Source organism: Ictalurus punctatus, chromosome 7 (assembly GCF_001660625.3).
Source record: "Ictalurus punctatus breed USDA103 chromosome 7, Coco_2.0, whole genome shotgun sequence".
In the NCBI taxonomy this organism is placed as follows: Eukaryota; Metazoa; Chordata; class Actinopteri; order Siluriformes; family Ictaluridae; genus Ictalurus; species Ictalurus punctatus.
The window spans coordinates 2445809-2466870 of NC_030422.2; the positions used below are offsets into that span (position 1 = coordinate 2445809).

At 38.6% G+C, this 21062-nt stretch overlaps 1 protein-coding gene and 1 pseudogene across 1 annotated transcript; both read left to right on the top strand.

Moving 5' to 3' along the window:
* Positions 1–6881: 6881 nt before the first annotated feature.
* LOC100379167 (leukocyte immune-type receptor TS32.17 L1.1b) lies at positions 6882–20340 on the top strand. Its single transcript, XM_053681788.1, is given in 10 exon segments — positions 6882–6912; positions 12622–12657; positions 12798–13046; positions 13179–13451; positions 14456–14707; positions 16551–16817; positions 17501–17749; positions 20081–20188; positions 20284–20311; positions 20313–20340. Coding segments are annotated over 10 exon segments (1521 nt in total).
* Positions 7905–8031, top strand: LOC124627507 (uncharacterized; annotated as a pseudogene).
* Positions 20341–21062: the final 722 nt, after the last annotated feature.

The following is a 21062-nucleotide window of genomic DNA, read 5'->3' on the forward strand; positions in this document are numbered from 1 at the left end:
CTCAAACACTCAGTAAACAAAGTGAGAGAGTCCTCTAGAACTTTAAATTCCTGGGGTTGATCTTTACTTTTAAAGCTCACTGTGTTCACACCCTCAACTAATTTAGGAAAACAAATAAACCTCAGTCTATAGAAAAATAAACAACCCTAAGGCAACCAGATCCCACAGCTGAACGTATAACATGTATTATGACAAGTAAATCAGTTTCACAGTTTTTCACAGTAGAAACTGGATTTAATACACTTTTTATGTGTATTAAACTGTTTACCACTACCTGGCCCAATAACTTTACATTCACAAAGACTCGTTTTTGCTGATGTATCATTAGCTACTGTGGAATACAGTGTGCGGATTAAACAAGCCCATGTCTCTTGTTCAAGACGACATCGAAGTTGTTGACTCTACTGCCAATCCAATTTTTTGGAAAATACATAAAATAAAGATAAAGTGGTTTAAAATAAAATTAAAAAATGATGCATTTTCATGAAATTTCTTGCTCAATCCTATAGCGTCAGTGCAGTTAAGAAAAATTCTACTATAAGAAGTGCAAATATTGCAGTGTAATAACATACATGACAGTTTCTCCTTAAATAAGCCATCACTATTTACTGCTTTATATTTTATAATTACTGAATATACTGAAATATAAATTTGCATTGCCTTTTAAATGTTCCTTAATGATTTGCTGTTGGCTTAAAACACCAAAGTTTAACCATTTCAGGAACTAAAATCTAAAACGGCTGTAAATGTTCATTTACAGGTGCTGGAGGAGTGAATACACAACTGAACAGACGAGAGAGAAGAGAGAGAGAAGTTCATCATGTGTGCAGTGACAGTAAAATCGGAGTGAGGTTGTTTTGTACAGGTTCTTTGCACTTATTTGGTTTAAAATGTGTGTGGGGGGGATTAAGAACGTGTGTATGGACAGCATTAAGAAGTATTTACAGGGTGTATTTTATTGATTACTTGTGCCACTATTAGGACTGGTTGTAAAGCAAAAGGATTTAGTAGTAATAGTAAGAGTAATAAATCAATGTGACTGAACTTTTATTCTTGAAAATGTTTTTTCACTCATGTGAGGGGCTTCATCATGTCATCTGTGTGCAGTTCACACCTACAGAACTGAAAGTCGTTACGATCACATACAGAGATACACTGATGTATTTTCCACCACACGGTACAACCAGATATCACAAACCACAACAAGATGAATATCTATCACAAGTCCTAAACTGTGTGCACCAAATGTGTCTGTAATGTCACACGTCTTCCAGAAACTATCGTTTTAATGTATTTTTATTGCACTGTAACAAGCCTGTTAGAAAAGTCATGTGCATAGAGTGTACAGTTTTATCTCCAGCAAACGTTTGTACTCATCTCCATCCATGTGGACATAAGCAGTATCAGTATATGTAAAGTTAGAGGTGCTCAGTACACTGCAATCCCTCAATTTATTTACTTGGTATTTTAATTTATTTTTTTTTCTTTGGTTTAAATTTGTAAGCATTTCAGCAATTACAGTTGTACTTTTAGGTCACACAAATGATATCCTGCATTAAAATATACATGTATACAAAGCAGCTGTATTTTATTAAGGGGCGTTATTCACTGATTAACCTCCAGTTGCTTTACAAGTGATGACGTCCTATGAAACAATGCATATATTCATTCTCATGCATCATTATTGTTGTACTCTACAAGAAAAATACCTGCATTGCAGTAGAAATCATCAGCTCTGTTTCTCATTAATACTATGTTTAAAAAGTGGCTAAAGCTAAACAGAGAGCATGAAAAATTTCAGATGAGGAAATATTTTATCAATCCTGCATCACACAGAATGTGAATAAAGTCTACTGTAAGATATTGCAAATTTAAAAACAAAACAATCAAACAACAACAAAAATGCATTCATGTGTTTTCTGTATAAAGGGGTCATTTTATTACCTTTACGCACTTGTCAAAAGATTACAACAGTGCCATCTTCTGGGTATAATTCATTTTAGAAAAGTCTATGCATTATTAAATTCTATGTCTTGGGAAATGTACATTTTACATTTGTTTTTAATTTTTTTTTTTTTTTTTTTTCTGGAAATACTAATGGTTAATGACCACAAACACCATTAACTTAAGTGAATAAAAGGCAATAATCAGCAATAAGCGTTCACACACATGACTTTATCTGAAGGTTTCATTGATGCAACATGACACTGAGTTGTTAGAAAAGATATATGTAGTGACGCCATTGTCTGATGACGTACAGGAACCGATGAACCGGTTCATTGAAACAAACCGTCCGAAAGAATCGGTTCGTGGAAATGAATCGGACTTTCCATCAGCCGCCGCATGTAGGGAAGCAGCCCGCTTATAAAGCTGAAGCCCCGCCCATTCGGCATGAACCATTATAAAGAATAAATATCAGGTAAGTATGAACACAACAACCTCACACATAAAGATAAGTATACAACATCATAAACATATAGATATGAACATATAATATGATCATAATGTGAACATACACACATATTAACCACCTTCCTCATGTTCATTTCAATAAAAGTCCCCCTTTTCCCCCAGACAAATAAACACTGGTGCAGAAATAGGACAGGAGTTTATCTCCTCCCTCTTGCTGTAGTCTCGGCGGACTGGACCCGGAAGACGGACGCGGACAATCTACAGCACAAACAAAGACAGACTATACAAATATACAGACACGTCAATAAAGATGTTCTGTTTTAAACTTATCTGGTGTGTGTAGTGTGATTATTGGGGATGTGGATCAGCAGGGAGAAGTAATATGTGATAAAAACCTGTGTGTGTGTGTGTGTGTGTGTGTGTGAAATGGAGCTGTAGCGCAGACCCACGTGTGCAGTCTAGACAATGACTAAACTACTGCGCGTGTGGGGAGATGATGTGAAGTTAACTAGATGGGCGGAGTGTGAGTGCTGTCTTGTCTTCTGTCACACAAACTTCTATGGGAGGTCCAGATGACTTGTAATGAATAATGAAATAAGAAAAAGAGAATATAATATTATTGTGAATGAAGCAGCTTCACACAGATATAAACCAGTCAAGTTCATCTCACCAAATACTGTAATAAATAAAAGGGGTAGATCAGGGTGCCCAATACGTCCGGTCGATCGCAAAGGAAGTGCTGGTAGATCTCCATTAAAATAAAAATAGATGTTATGATGATGTAGAGGGCAGCCAGTCTGAGATCTCGTCTTTTCTCTCACCATGCGTGTGCGATCAAACGCGCCAGCGCTAAAGACTATCGAGCGAAATCACTGAGTTAACTTTCCGATTTATTCCTCCTGAAGAAAGGGTACAAAATGAGAGAGGTAGCGGGATCAAGCAAGAAACCGAAGACTCATCACTTCCATGCGGAATGGGAGGATGATTTTTTTCACGATGTCATATTCGAAGTGCGTTTGTCTGATCTGCCAAGCTACCATTGCTATTCCCAAAAAGGGGGATGTGGAGCGGCACTTTAGGACTGTTCATAAAAACTACGATTCTCACGACTGACTTCAAATGCTAAGGCGCCACCGAAGCGTCGTTCCGGGTGAGTCACTCCATCATTAAACACAAGAAGTCATCCCAAGACGGAGAGGTGATAAAAGAGGCATTCGTAGACGCAGCTGACTCGTTGTTTCGGGACTTTAAAAACAAAACCGAAGTATTATCTTCAATCAGAGCTCTCCAGCTATCAAGAAGTACAGTTCCACGGCGCTGTGAAGTCATGGCCGAGGATTTGACACAACAGCTTTGGAAGGACATCACAGACGGCGCGTGTTTCTCACTGCAATCGGACGAGTCTACGGACGGAAGTGATACAGCCCAGTTGTGCGTTTTTATTCGGATGTTGTTTACAGACAGGACTGCAAAAGAAGAGTTGTTAACGATGCTGCCCATGAAAGAAGACACGCGGGGAGAGGACATTTTTCAGTCTTTTAAAGACTTCATTGACGAAACCCAGCTCCCAGTGTGCAAACTGATATCAGTCACCACGGACGGTGCGCCCGCAATGGTTGAGCAGCGCAAATGGATTCATCGCCAAGTGCAGGGAAGACGATGCTTTCCCTGACTTCCTGAACTACCACTGCATAATACACCAACAAGCCTTATGCGCAAAAATGCTGAACGTGAAAGAGATCGTGGATGTGGCAACAGAGATCGCCTGTTCTATACGTGCTAGATCACTTCAAATACAGCTGTTCGTGCGCATCTGGAGAAGGCAGACTGCGACCACTCTGAGCTCCTGCTACACACTGACGTGAGATGGCTTAGTAGGGGTAAATTCCTGCAGAGATTTCGAGAGCTCTGTGCGGAGATGAGCGAGTTTCTTTTTGCATGATATTTTTACATGATATCCAGAGAATTTTTGTGAATTTTTTGAATAAAATATAAAGGTTTTTCACAGCCTACTTTGCTCATATTTACCAAGGGTGCCAATATTAGTGGAGGGCACTGTAGATCATGTTTTTACTTGCAGTACCTTGTAGAGCCAGTAGGTTCACACAGCACAGCCGAGCTCAGATGTGCAGACTCTAATCTATGAAGATAAAGTTTTTGCAAATGGCAGCAGTGATACAGTTTAAGACTTCCTGCTTCATTGTGTAGTCTTATCTGAAAACTGTACACAACTGCACATTATCTCACGTCAGTCATTTCAGATCTGATTTACATTAAAAAATAACCATTTATATCTAGCAATGAATGTTGTGATTAATTGACGTTACTACACAAAGAGTTTATTTGTTCTTATTTGTTCGTCAGCAGATATGTGATTTTAAATGATTTTAATGATTACACAGTTTAAATGATTAGCAGTTAAGACATGAAACATTATTGTGGTTTGGTTTATATTGTAGTTGAGCTGTGTGAGAAATGAGGAAATGCTGCCATTCACATTCTCAGTAAAGCCAAAATTAAAACAGTCACACCTGCATGTTCTCACTCTAGTTTCTGTGGTAAACACTAACAGCACTCAGTGAGCTGAGCTAATAATAAAAGATGAACACAATGCTAGATGTCACTGCAGCATACATTAAAGACCTAAACATGAATTAGTGATGGGGATTAATAAATATAAAAGATCTGAACACACATTGACTATGGGGATTAATAAATATAAAAGATCTAAACACTTGTTTATGGGATTAGTACATACAGTCCCCTCTGAAACTATTGGAACAGCAAGGCCAATTCATTTGTTTCTGCTGTACACCTGTAGACCTTTGGATTTAATATCAAAAGATGGATATGAGACAAGAGTTTAGAGTTTTTATTTCTTGGTATTTACATCTTGGTGTTAAACATCATAAAACATAGAACCTTTTGTATCAGACCAAACAGTTTTTAGGTGAGCAAAAGTGTAGGAACAGATAAGTTGAAGTAAACTGAAGTAAATAACACTTAATATTTGGTTGCATATCTCTTGCTTGCAATAACTTCATCAAGCCTGCAGCTCACTGACATCACCAAATTATTAATTCCCTCTTTTGTGATACCTTTCCAGACTTTTACCAGAGTACATATCAGACTCTTTTCACTTTTTCCATTTAATTTGTTTTCATTTAAAACTTTTTTAGATTTCAATAGCATTTTATTTCTCAAGCCTATTTATTCAGTACCTGTCATCAGCATTACTCAGTACTTGTTCATCTCCAGAAAAACACCTCCTACTTTCACATGAAGCTTTACAGATTGTTATCTTATCATTTGCTCGAGCCATATCCCCCTGTAGATCTCGTCTGGTTTCCCACTGCAGCTAAGCAGGGGTGAGTTTGGCCATTACCTTCATGGAAGACTCTCTGGGGAAAACTAAGCTTGCTGCTAGAAGCAGCAAAGAGAGCATGGGGTGCTCACTCTGTGGGGTGCTCAGTGTGGGTCCTAATGCACAGTCTTTGGGATGAGACATTAAACCAGGGTCCTATGGTCATTAAAAATCCCAGAACACTTATTTTTCTGTATAACCCTGGTGTCCTGGTGAAATTCCCCCACTGGCCCCCATCATGGCCCCCTAATAATCTCCATTCCTGAATTGGCTACATCACTCTCCTCTCCACCGATATCTGGGTGTTCTGGGTGTTCTGGGTTTTCTGGGTGTACTGGGTGTACCCCCCCCCCCCCCCCCCCCCCCCTACACACACACACACACACACACACACACACACACACACAATACAAAACGCTTTGAGTGCCTAGAAAAGCCTTACATTGATCTAAGGAATTATTGATATTATTGATATTGTTGATATCAATAATATCAATCATTATATATTATAATGATATAATATCATAATATCATTATTCACTTATAATGGATGAAAATACACACAGATTTATTGGAAAAAATCTAAATTTTAGAATCCCTTTCACTGATCACATCTAGGTTGTAGATTTAAGAACCCCATTTTGTGACTAGCAGAAGCCCTGCCTCCCAGCTTCATAGGAGGTTCTGACATCAAGTCCAGTGAACTTTTCTGATCTTTATGGAATGCATCAAACCCAAAACCTGAAGTAAATCTGACAGAATAGAAAAATTTCTTGATTTAGGAAAGACCTCGTTCTTTTAAAAGTGTTAGCTTGCTTACTCAATCAAACGAGATAAAAAGCTTTACAGAAAGGTCCACTGGATGTCTTGTTGAGATCAGTCATGAACCTGAGTGAAATAGCAGAGGAACTGTACAAGTTCAGGAGTTGAATAAAGTTATGTTCTGCAAATTGTTGTTATAATTTCTGGGTTCACATGAAAAGAGCACATCAACTTTGACCAGAACGGAAGTCTTTCTCACTTTCTCTCTGTGTGTAAGAACACAGGAAGTGTAGTGTCTTTAACACAGACCACTGATCAGTCAGTCCTTCATCAGAGTGACAGGATGGAGCTCCGTCCACTCCGTGTGATGATCTGTGAGTAAATGTTTTCTTTGTGTCTTCATTAGAGTGAGTGGCGGCTTAAAACAATATGTTCAGATGACGTCTAATGTCCTGTGTGATGAGGTTAATATGTGATTAGAACATTTTCGTAAGAGTCTCTGATATGATTGTTGGATCAGTGTACATCCATATCAGTTGTGTGAGTTAGTTCATTTGAGTTGAGCCCTTGTGAGAAGTTTTATTATTATTTGGTTACTGAGGTTAAGGTAAGGGTTACATTTATATGTAGAATAGTATTAATTAGTTGCATTAATAATGATATCAGTGGGAGCGTACAGTACAGTCCCCTCTGAAACTATTGGAACGGCAAGGCCTATTCATTTGTTTCTGCTGTACACCAAAGACATTTGGGTTTGCGATCAAAAGATGGATATGAGACAAGAGTTTAGGATTTCAGCTTTTATTTCCTAGTATCTACCAATTGGGTGGTCTGAAAGAAATGTGCTATGTTCTACGTTGTTTAACACGTCTACATATAAATACCAGGAAACAGAAGCTGAAATTCTAACCTCTCTTCTTCTTTTCATCTTTTGATCTCAAACCCAAATGTCTTCAGACTGCAGCAATAACAATAACTTGGCCTGCTGTTCCAATGGTGTCAGAGGGGACTAAATATTTTTTATTTTCAGCATAGTTTATGTGGATTGCTGTTAATTGGGTGTGTCCTCACTGCAGCCTGTAGTGTAATGACATTAGATTAGATATACTACGTACTGGATGTTCTAACCTTACCTCTAACCCCAACCCTAACCATAGATGGATAACAGTGATGTACAGTGTTTGCAGTTGCGCATGTGTGTTACAACACGCAGTACCTAGTGGTTCTTATCCAATTCAATCTAATCTAATCTAATCTAATCACACTACAGACTGCAGCGACCTTTTGGTTCACTTTAGTGCATATGTGTAGAATCTAAAATCTACCATCTTCAGTATATGTGTGTTATTTTGGGTTGTAGAGTGTCTGAGGTGACGTGGAGTTTTTTTCTGAGCGTGAATCAGATTTTGGTTCATGATATTTTTGTGGGCTTTTATCATGGATGAACATTTTCTGTTTCTTAGAAGGTATGAAAGGAAGAGTACATGATCAGAGTGTTATGTTGTTACTTTTAAATAAATAAATAAAAGATAGTGTTGATAAGTTGTGTGTGAGCGTGTGATAAGAACTGCAGCTGCATCCGAAAAGTACCTACTGCTGGGTCATTGATACAGTACAGTACTGATCGGTAGTAATGAATTAGTAGTAATTAGTAGTAATGAATACAAACGGGAAATACTACTTGGTGCCGATTCTGACAGCCCTTCAGTGCCTATCTTGTTGCATTATGGCAGAGGTTCTCAACCTTTTGTAACTAAAGCCCCCCCAAGAATCCCATATCTTTTGTGTGTGTGTGTGTGTGTGTGTGTGTGTGTGTGTGTGTGTGTTTAAATATATATATATATATACATATTATAGATTATGTATATATATATATATATATATATATATATATATATATATATATATATATATATATATACATAATCTATAACATGTTTTTGATAAATAGATAGATACATTTATTTTTGTTTTTGTGTTTTTGTACTCTTTTATTACTTTTCATAACTTTTATGACATTTATAAAGCTATATAATGGACAGGTATTGAACATGAATGATATAAAGTGTTCCTGAACACTATGAATACTTTGAACAAGAGAACTATGTAAAACATGTAGCATTCCTTTCGTCTCGCATTCTAAAAACATTCACATTGGGAAGAAGGGCGTGTCTCGTTATCCATGACATTGTTAAATCTCTGGCTCTCAGCCCCTCACTGAACAGAGCAGATTCAGAGGGAGGTGTGAGTGCAGCATGAAAGCAAGACCTCGCACTTGCAGGACAGTACTGGCCACAAATGGAAAGTTGCTAAGGTTTTTCCAAAAAGTCGCTAAATTTGTCACTAGGTGCTTATTTTTTTGCAAAAAGAATGTTGCTAAAGGGGTCTGAAAAGTCACTAAGTTGGCAACACTGGTCTGCAGTGACAGCTAGATAAAAGGCAGCTAAACTCCACCTGTACCCAGAAAAGAGAAAATACAGAGGGAGAGAAAAGACTGAGTTTTTCATTTATGCTCAGTATATTTGAAAAGCAATAAAATACACAGAGTACACAACTGATGCCCTGTCTGTGTTTTTTTTGCACCTCCCTTCCGATCTCTTCCCGCCTCCCCAGTGGAGCCCCTGGTTGAGAACCACTGCATTATGGGATATCACAGTGTCCAGTGCTATTACTTTTGGCGTACTACCATAGGCTGTATATCCCTACTACCCTACTACACAGTAGGAGAAAAGCAGTACACCAAAGTAGTAGCATGTCAGAATTCTCAGTATTCATCAAACAGTAGGTGAGAAATACCCGGATGACCTTCTGATTCTGCAGTATGGATCCAGTGGACACTGTGGATACTGCACTATCCCATAATGTAATGGAATTGGCTACGTACTGTATCAACGAGCTGTAGGTACTGAATATAATGCAGTACGTACTGTCATGGTATGCGACAGGGCCGTTTCTAGACATAGGTGAACCAGGCAGTCCTTAGGGCGACACCAGCGCCCTCGCCACCACCCCACTGACCCACCCACAAGAAAGAGTACCTGGCCTGGGCATTCGGGGCTATAGTCCCAAAGATTTTTTCTTTAGCCCCAAATCACTCAGTAGTGAATAATTCACCTAGTGAGCAGTTTGTCAATATGTAACTGAACATCAGTAAAATACTGAAGTGTTGTAATTTTATCTTCAATAAATGGAGGTGAGACCAATCAGACAAGGTTTACAGGAAAATACGGGGAAATACTTGCTGACAGCTCTCAATTCTTCCCAAAGCCATCTCACACAGTCAGTGTGAGGGGAAAAATGGATATACACTGATTTTTATTCATTTTTAACCAGTAAAGTCGCTGAAACTGAAACACTAACATCCTCTGATGTGCAAATGTCTATATGAGTTCCAGTTTACGTGAACATGATATGAGCAGAACACAAGGACAGATAATGTACTCTGCATGGCTCTGTAGCAGCTAAACCCATACGATGATAGCTTAGTTAGCTTAGCTTGACACCAAACTAGCCTAGTCTCGTGTTAGAGAGCCAAATGGTTTTATATTTTATGGTCTGGTAGTCCTGCAAACTATGAAAACACCAGAGGAAAGTTTTATGATAAATCCAACTTTTTATCTGATCAAGTCATACATTGGCAGGTAAATTACCACAGCCTCCGTTAAAAAAATAGGCTACTAGCTGAGTTGAGAACGTTGAGCTGGAGATCTGGAGAACTTTATCTCAAGTTTTACTACCTGTACCACTGACTTGGGAATTGTGATTTATATCAAGTAGGTCCATTAGCAAGGTTTTTACAAACAGATTATGAAAGTTTACTCAGATTACTCATTCACTTTGAGTAGTTTTCAATTCTCATTCATGAAATTATGGGGACATTAACAAAACATCATGGGAGCATTAAGAGAACATTAGGGGAACGTTCTGAAAACCTATAATCTTTCTGTTTCCATAAAGAAAACTTTAATGGCTAACAAAAAACAAACCTTAAAAATGTATGTTCTGGAAACCAAAAATTGTTAGCTGGGTATACCTGATATCATACAATCACCTGATTATACCCCTTTCCATGCATATACTGCCCCCCAGTGGTGTCAGCCTCCAAATACATGTATTACACATACATTTACAAGTGCATCTAAAAAAAAAATGTAATACTGTGGAAAAAAACATTTCTGCCATAATTTAATATGTATATTCTAGATTCATTACACTCGAAGTGACATATTTCAAGCCTTTTTTTTTTGTTGTTTGTTTTAATCTCAATGATTTTGGTTTACAGCTCATGGAAATCAAAAATCACAAAATATTAGAATAAAGAATTTAAAATGCAGAAATGAGACCTGAGAATAGCTATAATCAGATAATTAACTCAAAACACCTGCAAAAGTTTCCTGAGCCTTTAATCTCTCAGTCTGGTTCAGTACACACATCCACAATCATGGGAAGATGACAGTAAATTGTATATTTCATTTGGAAATCAAGGTCCCAGAGTCTGGAGGAAGAGTGGAGAGGCCACTGTGTCCAGTGTAAAGTCCAGTGTGAAGTTTCCACAGTCAGTGATGATTTGGGGTGCCATGTCATCTGCTGGTGTTGGTCCACTGTGTTTTCTCAAGTCGAGAGTCAATACGATGCCTACCAGGAGATTTTAGAGCACTTCATGCTTCCATTTGCTGACAAGCTTTATGGAGACGCTGATTTCCTCTTCCAGCAGGACTTGGCACCTGCCCAGAGTGCCAAAACTACTAGTAACTGGTTTACTGACCGTGGTGTTACTGTGCTTGATTGGACAGCCAACTCGCCTGACCTGAACCCCAAAGAGAATCTATGAGAGACACCAGACCCAACAATACAGACGAGCTATAGGCCACTATCAAAGCAACCTGGGCTTCCTGAACACCTCAGCAGCGCCACAGGCTGATTGCCTCCATGCCACGGAGCATTGATGCAGTAATTTGTACAAAACCATTAAAGCCCTGACCGAGTATTGAGTGCATAAATTAACATACTTTTCAGACGGTCGAATTTCTGTATTATAAATTCTTTATTCTAATATTCTGAGATATTGGATTTTTGATTTCCATGAGATGTAAGCCATAATCATTGAGATTAAAAGAAAAAAGGCTTGAAATATTTCACTTTATGTGTAATGAATCTAGAAAATATGAAAGCATCACTTTTTGAATTAAATTAATGAAAAAAAAAAGAACTTTTCCACAATATTCAAATTTTTTAGATACATCTGTATCTACAATGGCTCCTACAACACCGACCCCATAATTGCTGGTGTGCAACTACAATCCTTTAAATTATCAAAGGAGCCGGAATATGTATGTGTGTATATCTACTTTAGAGATCAGTCCTCAGTGTCTTCTAAAAACAGGCAGCTTTTAATCACAGGTCTGTCCAGTAATCCTGTTTTAGTTTTGAGTTGTGCAGTTCGTACTAGTCCTCTTTTGTCAGGATATGTTTGAGATATTTTGTCAAGTAGCCAAGAACCCCATGGAGCTGCTGGATCCATGATGATCACAATATCATCAACAGCGAAGCTTCTGTGTGGTTTCGTCCACTTCTGATATTCCTGGAGCAGTGGAAGGAATTCTCTGATCCACCTTTTCCAAAAAAGATCAGACAAGTATTGGATTTGTCTCCATTTATGTCTGATGTACAGATCACTTTCTTTAAAAAGTCATGCTGGAAGAAGTGGTTTTGATCTCAGCTATAAAATGTGATTGGTCATAAGAGCTTCTAAGGAAAATATATAGAAAATATATATAAAAATTTCTATGACATGTAATCAATATGTATAACTCACTTCTGGATATGTTAATGAAGTGTATTCAATATGTAACCTACATTTAGAAGTACTACTTAAAGCATAATCGAATAATTAGTATGGGTTAAAAAGTATAATCTAAACTCCATTCATTACTGAAACAGGTCGATATATTGCATTTCTTATAGCTGAAGTGAAACTAAATACAGATTTTGTTGCAGTATATGACATTGTTCTCATTTGTCTTCTTAAAGAAAAGAAACAAGTCAGCGTTACATCATATTCTCTGTTCCTCTTCCCTTTTTAGTGCTTATTTCACTTATCCGAGTCGGACAAGCTCAAGGTGATTTATACATATTTTATTGCCTATGTTGTGTACATGTTGGATTTGTATTAAGGTGGAGAAGATTGTTTGTACATTGTCATGCAGAATGTAAGTTGTTTACATTGACAGTGTGTGTTTGCTTTTTGACTTTTCACCAGTGTTTAAACCAGTTCTGTCTGTGGAGCCGAATTCACCTCAAATATTCAGAGGAGAGACGGTTACACTCACATGTAGGATTTCAGGAGGAAATGGACCGTACTACTGGTACAAAGATGGTGTTTATAGTCACGGTTCTGCTGAAAATTACTACACTATAAAAGTAGATCAGAGTCACAGATACAGATGTTACGGGTTTATTGATGGATGGTTCATGACATGGAGTAATGAAGTGACTCTCTCAGTGATAGGTACATGTCTGATCTTACACTCCTGTAACATGCACTGATACACATAATCATTACAAAACACACTGATTAAATATCAGATGGTCAGAGAAGGGTGTGTTTGACTGATTTGATGTATTTGTTGTAACTGTACAGAGAGACCAAAAGCCGTTCTGACTCTGCAGCCTGATGGACAGATATTCAGTGGACAGGAAGTCACTTTCACATGTGAAATACGAGGACATGCAGACACTGAGTGGATGTACAACTGGAATAAAGATGGTGTCCAAATATCCTTCTACACTGAGAGCAGGAAATATTCATTCACTCCTGTAGAGTCTCTCAGCGCTAAATACACCTGCAGCGGACGGAGAAGAAGCGACTCTCAGACCTCAGAGACCAGCAACACTGTTACACTCACTGTGTCAGGTGTGTGTGTGTGTGTGTGTGTGTGTGTGTGTGTGTGTGTGTGTGTGTGTGTTAATCTCTTCCTCACACCAATATTTATTAACTTCAGCATCACATCACTACATGCAGTGTGGATTAAAGTCACAAGATTTATTTAAAATGTCACAGATCCGAAAAAAACAACAACGTTTAGTTACTTATCCTGTGTCTAGTAATGATGAATGGTGTAGTTGTACATTCACTGTGTTCAACATTCATAATAGTGAACACACTGATGAAGATGAATTCATTAAGAGTGTGTATTTATGCACCACTCATAAAGTGCATTTGAAAAAAAAAACTTTTAATCTCCAGTGTGTTTGTTCAGTTATGAAAAAATGTTTTCAATTAATTCCATGTACAGTATATATACAGTATAATGATATTGTCACAGCTCAGTCAGATCAGAACTTAATTTCCCAAGATGCAACACTCACTTCTCATGCACGCATGCGCTCACCATCCCCTGAGTTCTGATCAGACACACCTCGCAACAATCACACACACACACACACACACACACACACACTCTCACCGCTAGTACTTAGGGATGTCATTCACCTAGAGTCAATGTGAAGTCTACATTCAGTCAACTCGTTTCTCTGCGTTACCAAGCCGATCTAGTTAGTTAGTCTTCTCGTGATCCTCGACCCCTGTTTCCGGTTTCGACTACGCTCTCTGCCTGACCCCGTTTGTGTTGTTTGTCCGATCGCTTGACCTTTGCCTGTCTTACGACTACGTTTCTTGAACTCCCCGATCCCACGCTCTACACCTGCCCCCGCTCCTGCTTCCGTGCCGACTCGAGGTTCCTGACAGATATTATAAGACCATGTTGTCCATGTGATAAAGTCACACAACTGTAACTGTTTAACAAATGCTGAATATAAATGCATTATTAGACACAAATCATCTGATTAAGATGATAAAACTCTTGTTTATGTTGTAAAGAGGAAAACTTTAATATCATCATCATTTCATATCAACAGAAAAACCCAAACCGACTGTGAGAGTGAATCCTCAGAGCTCCGTCTACACTGGAGACAGAGTTACTCTGAACTGTAATCTGCTGTCTAATGGATGGACTTTTCTCTGGTACAAAGATCGAGTCCAAGTAGCTGAAGACACCAACACACTCCATGATACAGTCTCTAAGGCAGGAGAAACAGTGTATCAGTGTAAAGCACGCAGAGGAAACTACGACTCAGAGCTCAGTGATACAGTTACACTTACAGTTAGAGGTACGTCATGCTTTCTACTCTCTCACTGCATGTTTTAAGTTATTTCTTATTAAATTTTAGATATTTATAAAGCCTGTCATTCATGAAGAGTAGAGCAAAAGTTAAAGTACCGCTGAGTGTGTGTTCATCAGGAAGAGAATCTCTGTTATAAGAGATACGGACTATCAGATATCAGTGTTCTGTAGGGATAATAAATCTCATGGTAGTAGAAAGATGGAAATTATAATTACACAGCACTCATGTTAATCAGACTCATAATGGTGTTTATAACTGTAACTGAAACACAGACATTAGTGCTGAAACACTCACTACAGAATATTAAATTATGATCAATATAGAAAGAATGTACAGTGTGTGTCTGATACCAGAGGCCTTAAAGCTACACTGTAAATAAATCACCTGCTCCGTCTCTATAAGTGCTGACTAATCACTTTGGAAATCATACATAAGAGACCTGGAGCCAGATCACATCAGGATCTCGAGTAATTGTAGGATTTTTTTTCTTTTGCTCCACTCTGCTTCCTTACCAATGACCAAAACATGGAATTATACAGAATAAAATGTGATGTCATGAGTCACCTTTCATTTTATTAAACAGATCTGAATAATACGTTAATATAAATACATCTAACACAATACCAAATGATTAGAATCAGGATCTGTTGAAGACGCTGGACTTTTTGGTGCATGTGGTTATAACTTGTCCAAAACATTTACATGTGTAATGTTACATTCTTCTCCAAAATCTTCTAAACTCTACACACTCATGAAAACCAATCAATCAAAAGCATACTAATTATTTCAGGAAATATTTTACTATCTTTGTACAGCGCTCCCAAAACCTGTGGTGTCCATAAATCCTGATGAACAGGTGTACAGAGGAGAGACTGTCACTCTCAGATGTGACCTACAGGATGAAGAGGACTCTGACTGGATCTACAGCTGGAATAAAGATGGTTCTGGTGTCAGTAGTGAACAGGAGTACAGAATCAGTAGTGCTGAAACATCTCATGCAGGTAAATACACCTGTAGAGGAAGAGAGAGAGGAGGCTCACACTCCTCACACACCAGTGATGCTGTTACACTGACTGTATCAGGTGAGTGTGTGAGTTTGTTTTATCTTATCATTAATTATATATAACGAGATTACCACTCTGTATGATTTTATTTATTTATTTTTACATTTGTTGTCCATCAGATGCAGCAGAGGCAGTAGTGAGTGTGTCTCCACTGCGCTGGCTGACTGAAGGAGACTCAGTGACTCTAAGCTGTGAGGTTAAACACTCCTCTACAGGCTGGACATTCAGCTGGTACACAGAGGTTCCCTCCAGAGACAGTCAGGGTTCCCTCAGGTACAGTACAGCGCTCCTCTCAGACAGCAGCAGAGGATCTGGAGGCTCCTACACTCTCAGTCCTGTTACTGTGAAGCACACAGGAGTTTATATGTGCAGAGCAGAGAGAGGAGAACCAGTCTTTCACACACGGGACAGTAACCTACAGCCACTGTGCATCACTGGTGAGGAAATAAATCAACAATAGTGTTGAGTTGGAGTGTAGCAAATGTACATTTATTAATATTAAGTGTTGTATCTGTGCTAATATGTTGTGTAATAACTGTTTATATTTAAACTCCTTAGTGAGGAATGTGTAAAGCAGCTGAATAAGCACCTGATAGTAGATTTTTATTCGGATATCATTGTGTAATCAGAGCAAGTATTAGTCCTGTGGTAATTTTAATGTTACACATGTTTACTAAACTGTACATTAAAATTAACATCATAATAAAATCAAAATACATGTTAATTTTCAGAATAAGATCTGAATTATAATGTGTGTGTTTCAGGTGAATCTCCTCCAGTGTCTCTGATCATCAATCCCAGCAGAACTCAACACTTTACTGCTGACTCTCTCTCACTGAGCTGTGAGGACCAGAGTGACTCTACTGGATGGACAGTCAGAGGATACACACACAGTGAGGCAGTGTCTGATTGTTCATCAATTTCAGGATCTACATGTAACATCAGCTCCCTCTCTACACCACACACTGGAGTTTACTGGTGTCAGTCTGAATCTGGAGGACGCAGTAATCCTGTCAACATCACAGTGCACCGTGAGTCTTCAATGTTCTCATCAGTAATAGATGTACAATATACAGGAATAAAGATAACACTTTTATAATCTACTGAATTGGTGAAAATAAATTATAATATTGTTATAAAGAAACTGAGTGCAGTCTCTAGTGTGACACAGATTTGATGTTTTTATTCAGTCGATTCTAACAAAAGACCAACAGATAGCGCTGTGTTCAGGGCTGCAGAGATCTGAGACACAGAGGTTTATACACACATCTGCACACAAAGATCAGACTCAGAGGAGAAAAAGAGAAGAAAAATACAAAGAGATGATAGCAATAGCGGCATAAAGACATTAGACTTACATAAATAAAACTATTATCCCCATATAGAAGTTAGACTGCAGAGGGTAAACCTAAAAAAGCTTCTCACAATGTTTTAACAATAAGAATATAAACTGAAATAATAATAACTCATGAAGACTAGTTTAGTTTCAGGATGTTTAGAATATTACAGTGAAAGCTGCTTTCACATCTGAATGTTACTGATAAAACTGGCATTTAAGCACATTTTCTCTTTCACACATGAAGACTCTGTGAGCGCTGCACTGTGTACACTCTCTCTGATATCTACCACTGATTTACTGTAGCTCTCTGTGTTAAAATCATTACTGTATTTTACACACTTTCTGATTTCAGTGTCTTCTTTCTCTTTCCTACAGATGGTCATGTGATCCTGGACAGTCCTGTCCATCCTGTGACTGAGGGACATCCTCTGACTTTACATTGTTTATCTCGCAACTCAAATACCTCAGCTTCTGGTGTTGATTTCTATAAAGATGGTTCAGTCCTGCAGAACAAGACTACAGGAGAGATGACCATCAGTACTGTCTCAAAGTCAGATGAAGGTTTCTACCACTGTAAACACCCCGAGAGAGGAGAGTCACCCAAAAGCTGGGTTTCAGTCAGAGGTGAGAAACCTTGAGAGAATTTCTTTTTATTTGATTCTCTTTTTATTAACAAAGTTTACAGTGAGGGGAAAAAAGTATTTGATGCTGATTTTGTACGTTTGACCACTGACAAAGAAATGATCAGTCTATAATTTTAATGGTAGCTGTATTTGAACAGTGAGAGACAGAATAAAAACAAAAAAATCCAGAAAAACGCATGTCAAAAATTGTATAAATTAATTTGCATTTTAATGAGGGAAAAAAGTATTTGACCCCCTCTCAATCAGAAAGATTTCTGGCTCCCAGGTGTCTTTTATACAGGTGACGAGCTGAGATTAGGAGCACACTCTTAAAAGGAGTGCTCCTGATATCAGTTTGTTACCTGTATAAAAGACACCTGTCCACAGAAACAATCAATCAGTCAGACTCCAAACTCTCCACCATGGCCAAGACCAAAGAGCTCTCCAAGGATGTCAGGGACAAGACTGTAGACCTGCACAAGTCTGGAATGGGCTACAAGACCATTGCCAAGCAGCTTGGTGAGAAGGGGACAACAGTTGGTGCGATTATTCGCAAATGGAAGAAGCACAAAAGAACTGTCAATCTCCCTCGGCCTGGGGCTCCATGCAAGATCTCACCTCGTGGAGTTGCAATGATCATGAGAACAGTGAGGAATCAGCACAGAACTACACGGGAGGATCTTGTCAATGATCTCAAGGCAGCTGGGACCATAGTCACCAAGAAAACAATTGGTAACACACTACGCCGTGAAGGATTGAAATCCTGCAGCGCCCGCAAGGTCCGCTGCTCAAGAAAGCACATATACATACCCGTCTGAAGTTTGCCAATGAACATCTGAATGATTCAGAGGACAACTGGGTGAAAGTGTTGAGGTCAGATGAGACCAAAATGGAGCTCTTTGGCATCAACTCAACTCGCCGTGTTTGGAGGAGGAGGAATGCTGCCTATGACCCCTGGAACACCATCCCCACCGTCAAACATGGAGGTGGAAACATTATGCTTTGGGGGTGTTTTTCTGCTAAGGGGAGAGGACAACTTCACCGCATCAAAGGGACGATGGACGGGGCCATGTACCGTCAAATCTTGGGTGAGAACCTCCTTCCCTCAGCCAGGGCATTGAAAATGGGTCGTGGATGGGTATTCCAGCATGACAATGACCCAAAACACACGGCCAAGGCAACAAAGGAGTGGCTCAAGAAGAAGCACATTAAGGTCCTGGAGCGGCCTAGCCAGTCTCCAGACCTTAATCCCATAGAAAATCTGTGGAGGGAGCTGAAGGTTTGAGTTGCCAAACGTCAGCCTCGAAACCTTAATGACTTGGAGAAGATCTGCAAAGAGGAGTGGGACAAAATCCCTCCTGAGATGTGTGCAAACCTGGTGGCCAACTACAAGAAACGTCTGACCTCTGTGATTGCCAACAAGGGTTTTTCCACCAAGTACTAAGTCATGTTTTGCAGAGGGGTCAAATACTTATTTCCCTCATTCAAATGCAAATCAATTTATAACATTTTTGACATGCGTTTTTCTGAATTTTTTTGTTGTTATTCTGTCTCTCACTGTTCAAATAAATCTACCATTAAAATTATACACTGATCATTTTTTTGTCAGTGGGCAAATGTACATAATCAGCAGGGGATCAAATACTTTTTTCCCCTCACTGTATATGCACAGTGTTTTCAGTCAGCTTTCAAAGTATTTGATTCCCTTTGTAACAATAACATTTAATGCTATTAATGTCTGAATCTGGAGGACGCAGTAATCCTGTCAACATCACAGTGCACCGTGAGTCTTCAATGTTCTCATCAGTAATAGATGTACAATATACAGGAATAAAGATAACACTTTTATAATCTACTGAATTGTTGAAAATAAATTATAATATTGTTATAAAGAAACTGAGTGCAGTGTCTAGGGTGACACAGATTTGATGTTTTTATTCAGTCGATTCTAACAAAAGACCAACAGATAGCGCTGTGTTCAGGGCTGCAGAGATCTGAGACACAGAGGATTATACACACATCTGCACACAAAGATCAGACTCGGAGAATAAAAAAGAGGGAAAAAGAATACAGAAAGATGAGACTTTTTGGATGTCAGTATCACCTTTATCACTAGCATAAAGGAAAATATAACTGCCCTAATGTTCAGTTAAATGTATGTGGTTAAAGAAACATATTAAGTTACAGACAACTTTTCAGACTCATATCTTCACATGAAACTTAAATGTATGATCTGTAAATGTATGCTTTATATATGATTAATTATAATTTATTATGATGATGATTATATAATTATTATTATCCATGGTATTTTTCCCTCCAGTTCTATCAGATGGAAAAGCTGCACTGTCGGTACTGAAGCTCCTCAGCAGTGCAGTAGCGGCCTCTCCGTATGTGCTGGTGACCATCATTATGGCAGTGAAATGTTACAGAGCTCGAAGTAAGACCTCACAGTGTTCTTCATTAGCCTTAAAATTAAACCCTGACATTTAATAAGAGGCTAATTTGAAGTGTTCATGAGTGTGTATTTTACAGCTGACCCTGATGAGGACAACAGACCGTACAGTGATAGAAGCTGAAGCGTCTGTCTGAGTCTCAGGTGTTTACATTATTTTTTATCATCTAGCGTTTATATAACAGCAGCTCCAAGTGCAACAGAGAACACTGCATTTAGCCCATGGAGCTGTAACGTGGTGAACGAAAGATTCCGACCCGAAGACTCGAGAGCTGAACTAATCATTTCTGTTTCCAGGGAACAGACGTGAGAAATGCGACGTGACAAAAGAAAGAACGACTCGGATCGGGAGGTGAGGTGAACTAACAGACTGTATAGCCTGAAGACCTAATGCTAAGCTATTAATCATTTCTCTTTCTCATAATTTGGCCTTGGCTGCAATAGCCTATACTTTATTTTTATTCCAAATGTGATCGTTTGCGCAAGTACTAGATGTGTTGGTGAATTTAACATGTAACATTTTAATTATATTCTGCTGAAAATGAAAGAAATTACTTGAAAAAAGATTTGTTCATTTTGCTGAACGAGATTCAAAGATCCGAGTCAGTAAAATGGTCCGAACTTCCCATCACTTCTGCTCACTGCAGAGCCAAATAGATGGAGCTGGACGTCTAGCTCCACCTCTCTTGATCTAGTCTAGTAATCTATGGATCTAGTCTAGTTCCACCTCTATGGATGTAGTCTAGTTCCACCTCTATGGCTCATTTCGCCATCTACTGGCTGTTAACGTTAATGCAAGCCCTTCATTAGATCAAACTTACCTAAAGGGGAAAAAATGTTGATTGTTAATGCACAAAGG